Raw genomic sequence first — 16091 nt, 5'->3', positions numbered from 1 at the left:
GTTTTCCTTCCTCTTCTAGACATATATACACACACATTATTATATATATATATATATATATATATATATATATATATATATATATAATATATATATATATATATATATATATATATATATATATATATATATATACAACACATTAATACGTAAATTATAAGAAATGAGAATTCATAATATTTTCCCCAAATTTTGGGTTTGTAAGAGTTTCTCTCTCTATCTTAAAATCAATAAAATTCTCAATTCCTCTTCATACATTCAAAGTTTTTCTGCATAATACATTTGATGAAACTTACTGTTTCATCAAATTCAATACAGTTTCTATAAGAAAACCATTGAATTTTGATGTGTATCATGTATCTTTTCATGGTATATATGCTCCAAGGTATATAAAGTTCACAGATAGGTTGAAGATACAGATTACAGATTGCGCTACACACTTCATCCGCTGACTCTCACTATAACAATTAGAGAGAATATAACTTGGTTTCAGTCAAAATAGCAGAGCTGAACCCAATGTTTAGTTTCAACCCCAAAGAGGTCAATAATTTTTTAAACTTGCAGTCTAAATCAATTTGGAAGTTGGGAAAAAATAAAAAGGATAAAAATTGGTTAGGGTATTGTATCAGCTCACAGATTTCTGTTGGAGAGAGCTTGGATGTACTTCTGCTTTATAATGCACAATGGCAGACGGCGGTATAGATCCGATACAAATCTCGTGTATTGTTCTGAAAAGGGGAAATGAATCAAACCATCTGTTGCTTTCTAAGACCTCGTATACCTCTTTGGCTGTCGAGACACCCTTCAAGAAAATAAAGACAGAGGCTGCTATAAGTGGAATAAACATCATCTACTGTATCAGAAAATTATATTGCTGGTCAAATAATTAAAAAGAGCATCCGAGATATTGATCAACTTCTCTCTAGAATCAGGTGCTTTAAACATGCAGTCTAACATTGTCTTTTAAAATGTATATATTTCATTTTCCATATGCATCCAATGGATACGAAGATTTTTAACAGTCTACCTGTAATTTCTGCCCCTGCAACATCTCAGCTTCCAGCTCCTTAAAGGGTCTAGCACGATTTAAATTTAACATTAGATTAGCATTTGCCTGAAACAATCAATCACCACAAAGTATTCACTGTAGGGAAACATAAAAAAGTTTTACAAAATCTATACCTCTTTCCTCCATGAATTGCAAAAGCCTCTGCAACTTTTCTGTTCCTTCCTCCAACTGTCAAAGGAAAACCATTGAGCATATAAAGTTGAAAAAATGTTTTAAAAAAAGAAAAACAATCAATCAAACAAGAATGTGAACTGAGATTTTACAACAAGTAGCGATAAGATCAGCCACTCCACAACTCTCAAAGAAAGTGTCCTCTCTAACCGATGGGAACAGTCGCTTGGAGAATGCCCTCATTTCATTCAAGCCAATTCTCATGATTGCTGCCTGAAATAAACCATTCTGATTACTCTTGCAGCCACATGTGACCTACCAGCAACAAATCTAGCTAAATAGACCGTTCTGATTACTCTTGCAGCCACATGTGACCTATACCAAGCAACAAATCCAGCTAAATAGAATTTTACAGCATTTTGAATATATTTTGGACATTTATTTACTTTTGAAATACATTTTGAGCCATAGAATATTTACACACAAAACTTTGCTTACTTTTGAATTACTCCCCATATCCAAGCCATCAACAAATCCTGTAAGTAGAGCACATTATCCATTGAATGCATTAACACTTATCAATAATCTTCGATGGGAAAGAACAAGTGCTAAAAGAATGAAAAACCTGCAGCTATGGCCACTACATTTTTTAGTGTACCACATAATTCCACTCCTTCCACATCTTGAATCTGTTTTTCATGAAACAATTATAATGGTGTATGTGAGAATGTGAGGAGACATAGCGCAGATGGAATAAATCATGAAATGTTCTATTTTCAGAAGAGATTCCAAAGAAAAAAGAACAAACTCACAGCTGTGACAGCAAAATAGGGTGTGGCAAATAGTCGAGCCCACCTCTCTGCAACCTCTTTATTTTCACTATATCCTAATGTTGCTTCACTAAACTTCTCCTCAGCTATCTACAAAAGAAGAATCAGTTATTTTGATTACCCAAGGAAAAGATCAATAGGCCATACCTCATTCAAAGATACATTAATAAAATAAACAAATAAATAAAAAATTGTTTAATTACCTCATCAGCAATATTTGCCCCCATTAAAACACAACAATTGACTCCAAGTTGCTTAGAGATTACAGAGGATATCATGTGTGGGCCGTCAACTTTGACCTCCATGCCTTTAATCAATGAAATAGCCTCGACATCACCCCTTAGTTTTCCAGCAAGTCTCTTACAAACACCATCGACAAATTGATGTGGTGTCACGAATACCAGCATGTTAGCATCTCTGACTGCACACAATTCACCCAGCCAAAACAATAAAATGAATTAAAAAGAAAAAATACCATTGACTATAATGATTAAAGAATATACAAGTTAATCTTGAGTAGAGCTTCTAAAGAGAATAATATAAACCCACTCTACCAAGCCAAAATTCTCATTTTATATATCTTTAACATTGTGACAATTGGATATTGAGTACTAAAAAAATGGCATCTTAATTTACCATAGTTTCATTTGTATGTATCAAGGCTGAACCAGTAAATTGAAACTCTGTATTTGTAGATGTCTACACAGTTTGATGCTTCTTAATGAACATATTAGCCTTTTATTGTCAAATCTCTTGGTACAAAAATACACCTAAATATTAAAATTGTAATCACTACTAAGAGGCATTATGAATATTTAAGGAACTCTAAACAATATGTAGAAGAGAAAATTGGAAATAACTATTCTAATTCCTCAATAACATGGTAGCTAACTTTTTCCAATTTCCCTCCTGAAATTAATTGTTACATAGTCCCAACCATTCAAATCAAAGAACTTGACATGATTCACATACATATCTTTTAGTAGTTGATTTAACCCCATTCTCTCCCCCATACCACTTGCTATAGTAAGGATACATTTTTTAAAAAAATATATAAGAAATCAATCACAAACCATTACAGCTTCAAGAAATAAGACAAATCTTTTCGAGCTATCCTCAAATAGGAATCCCTCTATTGATTAATAACATTCATGTATTTATTTTTGTGATGACCACAAACAATCCAATTATCTTATAATAAAAACTTAACTCACCCAATCCATGTGGACCCACTCACATACTCTTTTTCTCTCATATTCTCACTTCATATTTCATGTCATGTGGTCCTCTCACCACTAATTATCTTTAATCAATCAGTTTTTAGTTATTTTTATTACCCCCATTATCGACCAAAAAACTTACCACACCTTTAAGGGGTGTTTAGTTCACGAATTTTAGGTATTAGGTATGGATTTCCACATGTGTTTTGTTGACAATAATAAGAATTTTAATTCCATCAAACCAATACTTTAGATACCAAATAACAGGAAAAAAAAAAAAAAATCATTTTAAAACCAAATCAAATGCATGGTATTACTATCAAATTCTAAACTAATTCCACCGTCGTGATTTCATTCCTGATTCCAACCTCATACCTCTGTGCAAACAAAACTTGTTCAATATTTGCAAACAAGTGAAGTATATGTGATCCATAATTTCAAGCAAAGAAAATATATAATACCTGTGGTATGGAGGTCCGGGTCAGCAATCACATTTCTACCAAGCTCTATGCCAGGGAGGTACTTCACATTTATCTATGAAAATACCCAAAAATAAACATCCATAAATGACAAATGATCCATCTCATCAAGCAATACTACCAATTAAAAGGATGATGTGATTATATCATATTCCATTCACTATCAATACTCCATCTCCAAATAAAAGTCTCATATGCTTTTAACACACATTTTTATGATGGTAAATTAAAAAATATAAGACAATAGAATTTGGTTAGTTATATATATATATATAAATAAATAAAAAAGCAAGATATTGGGGTTTTGTTAATTTAAATTTGATAAAAATAAGATAGTGGAATTTGGTCAATTAAAAGCGAATAAAAAAATAAATAAAAGTATAATGAAACATTTATTGAAAGACAAGATCTTTAGAGTTTAGGTGAAATGATGGGACGAAGCAACTACAAACAAATGTTAATTTCATTTATAATAAGGTTTCACTATATACATAAACCTAAGAGTTAAGCATAAGCATTAGGCCTTATTGTATTCGACTAATATTGAGTATATTAACTTATGTCAAACAAAATAGATAATAATAGTTTGAATAAGTTCAAACAAATTAAGTTAGGACATACTCAAGAGTTCAACAAACTTTAAGACAAAATAAGGTCAAAAAAACTACTTACGAAATGTAAGATAAGTTTAGACAAATAAGTCCAATAGAATAGACCCTTCAACTTATTTCCAAACATAGTAGTATAGTACTCCCTGGTCCTTCTTCCCATTTGGAATCTTGACACTATTCATAAGTTGAAAAAATCTTCTAAATTACTATCAATACATGGAAAAATAACAGTCATGTTGGATCTTAATCGATTCGTCTCAATGATTAGTTTACTAATATTCAAATGTTATATTCTTTACTAATATCCAACTATAGATATATATGATCAAACGTCAAAGTAATGCATTGGCACACGTAGACAGTCAAAATGTGAATAACATTTAGGATCAAAGGGGTATCAATTTAGAATTCATGATACAACCTCCAAGTGATTTGTGCTACTAATACTTTAATTTTACATGGGCCGAGATCATCTTCATAATAATTCATGATCTTTATCTCATAAATATTACTTTGTCTATGGATTAAAACATGAATATAACACAAATATTTCACCTTACATTGGTTTGATTGATAACATTGGACAATTTCTCTCCACTGGGCAATGTTTCATCAAATACCCACATCCTAACTTCATCTGATGGACATCAAAAACATCAAAAATCAATATAAATTTCCAAAATTTTAATCAATTGTATACAAAAATTTGCGGGGAAAAACAAAAGAATGTTTTGATATTACCATGGAAGATGTTGTAATTAAGGGTATTGGATGCAATTAGCTTGGCAGCAACACTTCCCCAGTTGCCGCTGCCAATAACAGCGACTTTGTATTTATCTGGAAATTCTTCAGCTTTCATGGAGGTGATTATTACAGAAAATGAGGAGAGAAGTTGAGAGAGATTTGGTTTTGTGATAGATTGTGCATGTTTTTGTGTAGAAACTACTTTCTTACGGTATCTTAAAATATACTTTAACCTTTACGAGAAAAATACGAGTTTATCATCGGATTTTTGACAAAAGTAAGCTTTTGTAGGAAAATATTTACGAAAGTGGTCTCGTGGCAAAAGTATTTCCCAAACTAAGCTTCTGGGGTGAAACGCTGTCTCGGACAGCGTTTTACCCCCAGTTTTTTATTAAAAAAAAATTCAAGAACTAAAACGCTGTCTGAGACTGCGGTTTATGTATTTGATTTTTTCTCAACCTTCGTATTTCAAATTTTAAATACAAAATACTTTTAAATGAAACGCTGCCTCAGGCAGCGTTTATTATACAAACATAAAGCGCTGTCTGAGGCAGCGTTTTGTTCTGTATAATAAACGCTGCCTCAGGCTGCGTTTCTTGCGGGACTTATAACGAATTCCAGTGGGTTTTCTTCTCAATCTCACGAAAGCAACTTACACTCTCTCTCACTAACTCTCATTCTCACAAACACCGAACCACCGCCCTTGCCACCACCGCCCCTGCCGTCGCGAAAGTGACCTAAAGTTGTTGCCGGCATTGTCTCACTCACTCACTCTTTAAATCCGGGTAAACCCTAAATTCGTAGTACAATGTTGAATTTTACATTGAATAGTTGGTAGTTGATAGATGTTGTATGTTGTAGCACATTGTGATGTAAATTGAATTATGTTGTTGATAATTAGTAATAAAATGTGGAAAATTTGCGTTAATTATTGATGAAAATGTGGTACATTGTTGAGGAAAAATGTGGACGAAATTGTTGATTAAATTGTCGACGAAATTGTTGATGAAATTGTGAATGATAATGTGGTTTGTTGTTGATGAAATTCTTGATGAAATTGTTGATGGTAATGTGGTTTACTATTGTGAAAATAATGATGAAATTGTTGATGGTAATGCGGTATTAGTATGTTGATAGTTGTATGCGGTAGTAATAGTTAATGAAATTGGTGATGAAAATGTTGATAGTGAGAATGGACTTGTTTCATTATTGTCATATTAGCTACACATGTAGGTTCTCGAAATTTGATATGACTTTCCATTGTGAAAGCTATGTATGTTATGTATTGTTAAATAAAGGTTTTTATACGTTGGTTTAGAATTCGATTATCCTTAAATGTGTTTTGGTTGGTATGTAGAATATGGCTACACAAAATGTTGTGTTGTTATGCCGGTGGGGAGGTGAAATTATGTGCGATGGATCAAATGTTGAGTACAGTGGAGGGAATATGGAACTTATAACACTTGAACCGAACATGACTGTGAATGATCTGATGAATGAGGTTCATAGTAGTATCGGGTCAAACCCAATGAATGTTGAACTGAACCTTAAAATGAGGTGTGAGACTGGCCGTGGGGTTCAAGTGTTACCTGTCTCCATCGGGTGGGCTACAGAGAAATAGATCGAGGGCTTATCACTGCATTAGTTGAGAGATGGAGACAGGAGACGCACTCCTTCCATCTACCGGTGGGAGAGGCGACTGTCACGCTGCGGGATGTCGCGATACTCACGCGCCTTCCCATACATGGGAATGCGGTGACAGGGGGTGGGTTGGTTGACCCCGCAGGTTTAGTAGGTCGGGTTCTAGGGGTTCAGCCAGAGTCGAGCGAGATCAGGGGCACCGCGCTGAGGATAGGTTGGCTACGCGACACTTTTAGTGTCCTACCTCTGCACGCTGACGACGCCACAGTGCAGAGATACGCTAGAGCATACTTGTTCCTGCTGATCTCCGGCGTGCTCTTTGGAAATAAGAGCGGAAGCCATCTTCAGATTATTTACCTACAGCTGTTAGACCACGACTGGGATGAGATCCGTGGATACAGTTGGGGTAGTGCTTGTTTGGCGGTTTTGTATCGCCATCTGTGTAGAGCATCCCGCCGTGGAGCAGCTGAGGTCGGAGGTCCTTTGATTGTGCTACAGGTAACCCTCATCATTATCCTTGAGCCTAGTTTCATAATGACTGACGTTACAATACGTAACCCTTTTTTATTTCCAATAGCTATGGGCTTGGGAGCACATCCATGTGGGGAGACCAGGTAGGCCTGTTGTACACCGTCCGGGGCAGCAGGACCAGGACGGTGAGTACGCACCGTATGAAGCTCCCCCGCTTCCTGGACCCGAAGAGGCATACGGTTGTAGGTGGGTGGTTCCTAGACTGACATATGCGCATACAGCGAGAGGTGTTCTGTACTACCGTGACGCCCTCGACCGACTCACGGAAGAACAGGTGAATCTTGCAACAACTTTTCATGGTTGTCGGTGGTGGTGGAAAGGTTGGGGCTGGTGGTGGGAATGCTCTTGCATTGTTCAGGGTGTTTTGCATTGCATAGGGTTGGTCGAGAATGGTGCCCAGTGGTGGGGGTGGTGGTTGGTGGTTGTGGTGGTGGTGGTTGTCGTTGGTGTGAGTGGTGGTTGATGGTGGTGGTTGTGGTGGTGGTGGTTGTCGTTGGTGTGAGTGGTGGTTGATGGTGGTGGTTGTGGTGGAGGTGGTGGTTCATAATGGTGAGGGTGGTGGTGGGTGGTTGTGGGGGTGGTGGTAGTCGGTGGTGGGAGTGGTGGTGGTAGTTGTGGTGGAGGTGGTGGTTGATGATGGTGTGGGTGGTGGTTGTTGGTGGTGGATAGTGGTGGTGGTTGATGGTGGTGGTGGTTGTTGGAGGTGGTGGATGGTGGAGGTTGATGGTACTGGCTGAGGCTGGTGTGCAAGGGCAGCAGCAGATGGACAGGAACAGCAGCTAGCTGCTGTTGATGCAGTCCAGCAGTAAAACGTTGCCTCATGCAGCGTTTTATGTAGTGAATAAAACGCTGCCTTAGGCAGCGCTTTACTGTAAAACATAAAACGCTGCCTGAGGCAACGTTTTACTCTGTATACATACATAGTAAAATACTAAAATACCAACAGAAAGTCAAACTAAATAAACCGCAGTCTCAGACAGCGTTTTAGTTCTTGAATTTTTTTTTAATAAAAAACTGGGGTTAAAACGCTGTCCGAGGCAGCGTTTCACCCCAGAAGCTTAGTTTGGGAAATACTTTTGCCACGAGACCACTTTCGTAAATATTTTCCTAAATAAGCTTACTTTTGTCAAAAATCCTTTATCATCATCATCAAACCGAAAAAAAAAAAAAAAATAAAAAAATAAAAAAAAATCCCATAGTTGTTTTAAAATTAAAGAGAAAGGGAAGAAAGTTGAGGAGGAAATAGATCTATATTTTTATTACTGAATGATATGAGAGTACATATATATATATACACACATATTATACAATTAGGGTTTCCTTGTAGAATAATAAATCTATTATCTAGAATATCCAAGAATAATCATAGGGGTATAATGGGCATCCACTAAATACATATATTATATAACACTCTCCCTTAGATGACCATTATCGAATAGTGTGCCTCGTTAAAACCTTACTAGGAAAAACCCTATGGGATAAAAACCTATTGAAGGAAAAAGAGTACAACACTTTCGTGATACGTCTTTTGATGTTGCCTCATTAAAAACCTTACCAGGAAAACCCAATATGGGGCAAAACCATGGTTAAGGAAAAAAGAGTGCAACGCGTATTTTCTCCCCCTGATGAATGCATAGCTTGAGATCTTCCAAGTCATCTGACGCTTTCGGGTAACTTGCACAATGCACTTGTAGTAGGATAACAAACATTCCGATTCTTAATAGTTGATCCTAATTGAACTTGACCCTTCAAATCTTCAATGTGAGAGATATCTTTATTTCTTCATACTTGTGAAAATAATACAAACATGTGTTCCATTTACCAATCTTATATATTTGATATTTGTGTTTCAAGTTGCCATAGCCATTAACTTATGCCTTCTTCTGGAGGTCATATAGAGTAGCTGTATATTGATAATCAAATATTGATCATAATCTATGGCAACTCATAATATCATCAACATCATTGTACAATCTTATGAATTATTAGTAATATAATGTATTGTAAGTAATCATATAACTTGCTCATGATTCTTCTGGATCATAAGAAGTTTATTCTCACTATAAGATTGTAACATAAAATACCTCATTGTTATTTATTTTTTTAGACATTTTGTAATAGTGTTCTCTAATGAATACAAAATCTAATTAACTTTTACATACTTAAACTTCAGGTTGAGATGTCAATAATTTAGTCATCAATACTCTTCGGGAGTTTGAAAATAACTTCAACACTATGATATTCAAAATATAAAAACTGAAGGGCTAGATATTTGAATAAATAGTATATAAGTTCTTCGAGAACTTCTCAAGCATGATTCATAACATGTTATTAAATCGTCATCATATAGAATTTCATCATAACTATAAGCCCATCTGAGTATAAATTTCTTCTTGTAAGCCTTCATCATAATTGTAAACTCGTCATACCATATTTTACACAAACATTCACATATACCACGATTATTGTATGAAAACTAGAATATGTAATATGAAATGTATAATTCTTGATATATATGGATGATGCAATTGAACAAAATATGCATAATGAATTATGCATCTAATGACTTCCTACACATGCAATAAATGATAATTTACCTATGACTCAAACATGCACATAAAAGACTCAAAATGCAAAACACTGTACAATGTGGATTTTAGAAATCCATATTTTTGCTTGGTCTTCTGGTCCATGACAAACTTTTGATCATCATCATTTACATTTCGTTGGACTTCTAGTCCATGATAAGCTTTGATTGTAATTAATGTGTCGACATCAAGGTGGACAATAATTTTAGATCTCTTATTTTAAGTCCACCCATTCTGCATATGCATAATAACCATCAGTTCCATCACATACCGGTATCATAATATAATTTGAGATTCAATTTTCACTCGCATGCTATTTTACAATGATATCTGACTTCATTTCTCATTGGTACCATCATAACTTTTCTTACATCATAGGTCATCTATTATAATAATTCAGATATCTATACCACTTTTGGGGTATTTCATACACTATGGTATTTATATACTATTACAATATTAAAAGTGTCAACTGCACTATCTTGCCATCCATATATCACATCTTTATTTTGGAACCGATTATACAATCTACACTTCAGGTGTAGTGATTCAAGTATACATAATTGACAAGCTTTATCTCAATGTATACACATGATATGACCAAAATGTATCTCTATATGCTTCTAGAAGGGTCATAATGGTATACAAATCAAATCATACATGTGCAACATATCTTGATAACATATGGACGAAAGTTGGCTAGAAAATATTTTAAATTACCTTTATATATATAGAGATCATCAGTTTAATTAATTTTTTGCCAACTTACTCCAATTCTCCCCCTAAGTTGGTAAAATATCTCATATATAGGGGCATCACAATTCTTCACCAACTTAGTATACGAATTTGCAATAAAATTCATTTCATGGGAGGATCATAATCAACAAAATTTATCTCTCAGAAGAATTATATTAAACAAACTTTTATCTCTTCTAGAGAGCAATTTCAAAGAAAAATCATTTCTTCATTAACTATACATTGCATAACGCATATGTATTTATTATTAAATCTTTCATGATTTTTTCTCTTCAGGAGATTAATAATTCAATATCAATGGGGAGACATATGTTGTGCAGTTGAATTTCCTTCTTTTCCTATTTCTTATGTGCTGACATAAAATAGCCCCAATCAATAGAATTGTTATACAAATATAAACTTGATTGTAATTCTACTAGGTGATGATCTTCTGGATCACTAGAATTGAAACCTTGATAGTATGATACTAATTAAATATTCAAAATTTCCACATAAAACTTGTATTTGGTGAGCTTCTGGTCACCAACATGTGACAACATATAAGTTATTTAGGTGAACTTCTAGTCACTTATTACTCTTTCGTATGAAAATTTATTCAAAATGAATATATTATCTCTTGAAATTTTCTTCAACACAAATCATTAAAAATCACAATCCAAATATAGCTCAATCTCAATGTTATGTCTTGTCATTCAATTCATTTCATATATCTAACATTGAGAGAGTGTCAGCACATTATCAAATGATACTTCAGGTTTCCATAACGGGTATTTATTGAACCCGGATGGCCTAATTTGATTATCACATCCAATCGTTTATCTAAATTTAAATTCTGGTCATTTTTCCAACACTAGTGTTTACTTTATTAGATATATTTTATGCATTGCCATGAGTATGATGTGATATTAGAACACCAATGTGTGTTTCTTTATACATTAGGCAAGACAATCAACTGATACTTGATCCAATAATAACTCAGCTCATACCCTGTTGGAGCATTGATTATAATCTTGATACATGCTAATCTTGTTGGACATTTTATACTCTTCTGGAGTATTTTATATAATCATGGTACATAATAATTTTACTAAACATATTCTCTTATATAGATCTAGCACAATGTATCACTTTCTCAAATTTGCTATTGTCAATAATTGCTCTTTCCTATTTGCAAATTCTTATCTTTGGAACTTAATTAGCTATACGCTTCAGGTGTGCTTTAGGATCATTAGAAACTATTGTTATCCTTTTGGGATATCAATTTTAATTGGAGCATTTACAGTTGGTATATAGTGTCATTGTAAATTTGTAATATAGTTTATAATTATGTGGCCGCCCTATTAAATAAATCATCGACATTTAAGCTAATGTATGTACCAAACTGATCATCAATGTATCTTATTATTCATGTGCAAGGATTAGATATAATAATGAAATAAATGTTATATCCCTCTAATCCTTGCATATGGGGGTATAGAACCAATTCTACAACCTTTATAATTTAATCTCTTGCACTTTTTAAGTCATAAATTCTTTTGACAATGTCATGCATCAAGCAAAGTAAAACTACTCTTATAAACTCTTACTTGTTTCTCTTGCCCAATTATATTAATCTTTATATTGCAAATTCTTAAAACTATGGGCATAATAAATACATTTTTCGAGTAAGGTGCTCACAATGTCATGTTTAATTTCTTAAACTCATAAACATTATTTCTCGGCCAAATAAATAATATATAATCATGTTTTTGCAATTCTTATTTAATGAATCATAAATAAGAAAACATAATGCAAACATGCTTATTATCCTTTCAATCATACAAATCCTCATTTACTTTAGGGAGTGAGTAAATCTAATAATTATGAATCACCATTTCACACCCACCCAGGGTTCGGTGTCTAGATACTATTCAAAATCTTTTGTATATACTTTCCTCATGACACTGTTTATAGAATCACACTATCCCTAGTATTGTGAAATGTGAATGTAGATTGTTTAAGCAACATACTATATTAGAAACAAATATATATATTTAAGTCATATACGTATCATAATATAATTTTTGAGGCTTTCTGAATCTTCATAAATTAAACGAACTTCAGGTCCATATGTATGAATATATCATGTTCAATTTATGCATCATTCTTGCAATCCAGCTTCATGTAGGCATATTATATCATATATAAAATCAAATTTAAACACGCAATATCAACTTATAAGGTTACTAACATGTCATGTCAGCTGAAAAACCATACTTAAGAAATTTCACAGAATCCAGCATATCAAGGTCATACATGAAACTTATGTAGCTCATAATTCACTATACACATCACCTACACTTATAAAGTACCTATGATTTATGTGAAACACTTTAGAGAAAATAATTCTTTATAGTCAAAAATCACTACATCACGATACATATATCACATGTGAATAAACACGACTCTTGTCATGTATTTAGAAAATGAAAACTAACTTCTTAGGTGAATAACATATTATATGTATAAACAACAATTCGGGATTATGTATGAAATAATTTCAACATAGCGCAAAATCCCATTGAAACTTCCTACGTAGTACAATTTATTAGACACATAGATACATAATGACCCAGTTGAGAATATTCATCATTGCGGAGGGCAATTACTATCCTTTTGAGACTAGATTAAAATTCGCATATTAACAAGAATAGTAAAACAAGTGAACTATTTCAAAAGAAGCCAAAAATTAAACATAAGTGTGGCCTGATACCTACATGACTTTATTTTGGAAGCAACCACACCATCCAATCTAGAACATTTTATTCTCGATTTTTTCCACTGTATATAGTTTCTATACACGAAAGATATAACTTATGTTCATCACGAAGGCGTCAAAAACAGGTGAAGGTTTTACGATTTATCAACCAACTCTTTTGTACAGATTTATCATCCCGTATAATAAATAGTCACAAAATATACATAAACATTCAAGAAACAGAGGTACAAACTTCATGTTTTTACCACATGTGGATTACATACAAACTAACTTTTGTGCGACCTTGCTTACTGACATGATATTATATTGAACCGAATTTTTCACTTTAGCTATCAAGTGTAGAGGTATAATGGGTGTTTTCTAGATCAAGAAAAAAAATAAATGTTATACCTCTAGTACATATATACATTTCAAGTTTATAGATACGCTAAATTATATATCAAAGATTAACATTAATAATTCTAATTCCCTTTTAAAGTTTTAAGCTAATAAGGATATTCACAAGGTAAAGCTTAGCACATTCTCTATGCTCAACAAAACCATTGCCTAACACTCTAGATCAAGGAGGAGGTTCAACACAATAAAACATTCGAAAACAAAAGCCTAATCAACTAGGATAAATTATAAGTCCATAATCAAACATGATTTATCAATGGACACACAACAAGTATTAGCAAAAGTAAAGAACATGCAACTTAACCAGTCAACTAACACATTAGCCCCAAATAGACAGACTCCCATAAAGGTCTTCGTACTCAACCCACCTCCATTACTAATATATATCACAAATATATTCTAGGCATTAGATTATTATGTATATAATGATTTTTATTGTATTTATTCTTTCCTAGCTGTCAAATATTTAGTTACCTTAGCTTTAGCTAGTTTCCGTATTATTAGCAAATCAGTGGCTGATTTGTAGCCCAAGATTGCTCTTTGTAATTTGTGTATATTTGGTGAAAGTTGAATGGAAAGGTACGGAATTGATTTTCTTCAATTACAAATCCATACATTTTGCAAAAGAAAACGCATAATTAAGGGCACATAATAAACATATTATACAGAACACTAGAATTAGATTACGAAGTATAAATTTATAAAAACAGTATATTAGACTTGAAAGTGAACTTCCCTGATATCGAGCGTGAGTCCAATCACCTTGATTATTAAAATTCGGGAATAAAAAAACCCACTGAAGGATAGTGCCGGCTTTAAGATCAAACTTAAGGAGTCCTTCAATTGATGCGACAACTTGTTTACGGAGAACTTATTATTATAACAATGAATATTCCTTTGATTAATAGTATACCCAGAAATTTGACGAACTCTTTTCCTCTCGTTTTCTCATCGGACCCAGAGATATTTCTCCCCAAAACATCAAGAACAAACCGTATATTATTATTAAGAGCTTTGGTGTTGATAACGTGTTATAAAATTAAAGCTGTTTGGGGTAAAAATTACCTCTGCCACGTGGTCCAATGAGGGCCTGACACGTGTCACCCTCTTATTGGCCTAAAGGGATCCTATCAAAGGACGCCATGTGGCATTGAACCCCCAATGGGGGAGCAGATTCTCATCTGCTATGAATTCAGAAATACATCCATAAATACAAAACACAAAAACCGAGCAATATTAATTGCGGAATCTCTTTGGATCAGGGGGAATATTTACCATTTCCGTACGTTTTATTACTCCATCCAGATACTAACTTGATCGTTGGAGGCGGAACTCCAACCAATCGGAGTCTCCGTGCTTTTGCAGGTATAGGCGTCGGACTACGCATACTCAGGATCGTAACTCTCACGAGGGACTCAGAAAACCCCGAAACATTTGGCGCCGTCTGTGGGGAGAGTACTTCTGAGATGGCATCTGATACTATACCACCTGTAGAGGTCAGCCGACCTACGGGTGAACCTGAGGTCCATACGGACCAAGAAAGTGTAAGTGGTGACGACTGCGAAGTTGAAACCTATATGGCCCCAGACGGGTCATTTCGATCCAGGCGCATCCGTTCCAAGGAAACGAGGGAACGGGCTCAGGATAAAGCTGGTCTCAATAACCCAGGCGGTAAGCCTGCTGGGCGAACCCAGGCGGCGGTGGGAACTACCCCTGTCACCAGAGACGAACTCATGAGCCTCATGGCGAGTTTCAAAGGGGAGATAACCGACATAATTAAGAAGTCAACTGGCCCAATCAAGGGTCAGCCGACAAAGAAGGCTTCTGGGAAGAAGAAAATTAAAGACAGGGTGCCTACTCCTCACCCTAAGCCTAAGGGGACGGATGGGCCCCTGATCGACCTTTCAAAACTTCGTTTCCCTGAATCAGGGCAGCGGAAAGCCATCCGGCATACACAGCCGGATGGGTCCAAAAAGACCTTCTCTGACGCCTGGATGTTCATCTAGGAGAAGAGAAGTCAGAGCATGTCTCAGTCGGCTTCCACGTCGACCTATCCAGACAGTTTCCGAAATGCTTCAATGAAGCATTCGGAGACGCAACAAGGGAGTCAGTCGCGCAGCATGTCTGCACGAACTGGCCCTCACGTGGCTCCGTATGTGCCCCAACAGCACTACGCACCGTATGGATCTCCATTCATGCAGTCGGCTCCCTTCGGGGGTCAGGCGGCATACTAGGTCCAGCCTATGGACTGGCAGCCTTCGGCTTTCTCCCGAGAAATAAACTGGCCCTCATGTGATCCAGCAGCCTATGGACTGCTAAATCTTGGAGAGCAGCCTTCGGCTTTCTCCCGAGAAATA

At 34.9% G+C, this 16091-nt stretch overlaps 1 protein-coding gene across 1 annotated transcript; it reads right to left on the bottom strand.

The window, feature by feature from the left end:
- Nucleotides 1–335: 335 nt before the first annotated feature.
- Nucleotides 336–5301, bottom strand: LOC110682679 (glycerol-3-phosphate dehydrogenase [NAD(+)]-like). The gene is made up of 11 exons (XM_021859012.1): nt 5062–5301; nt 4881–4957; nt 3692–3764; nt 2214–2431; nt 1993–2100; nt 1806–1869; nt 1679–1716; nt 1333–1453; nt 1183–1237; nt 1028–1076; nt 336–802 (listed from the first exon to the last, which is right to left on the bottom strand). Exons 1-11 carry the CDS (start codon nt 5177–5179, stop codon nt 626–628), a joined length of 1098 nt encoding a protein of 365 aa, XP_021714704.1. The 5' UTR covers nt 5180–5301; the 3' UTR covers nt 336–625.
- Nucleotides 5302–16091: the final 10790 nt, after the last annotated feature.

The sequence above is a fragment of the Chenopodium quinoa genome, unplaced genomic scaffold, assembly GCF_001683475.1.
Source record: "Chenopodium quinoa cultivar QQ74 unplaced genomic scaffold, ASM168347v1, whole genome shotgun sequence".
NCBI classification, from domain to species: Eukaryota; Viridiplantae; Streptophyta; class Magnoliopsida; order Caryophyllales; family Amaranthaceae; genus Chenopodium; species Chenopodium quinoa.
Note: the sequence above shows the minus strand (reverse complement) of the source record. Positions and strands in the feature narration are given on the sequence as shown.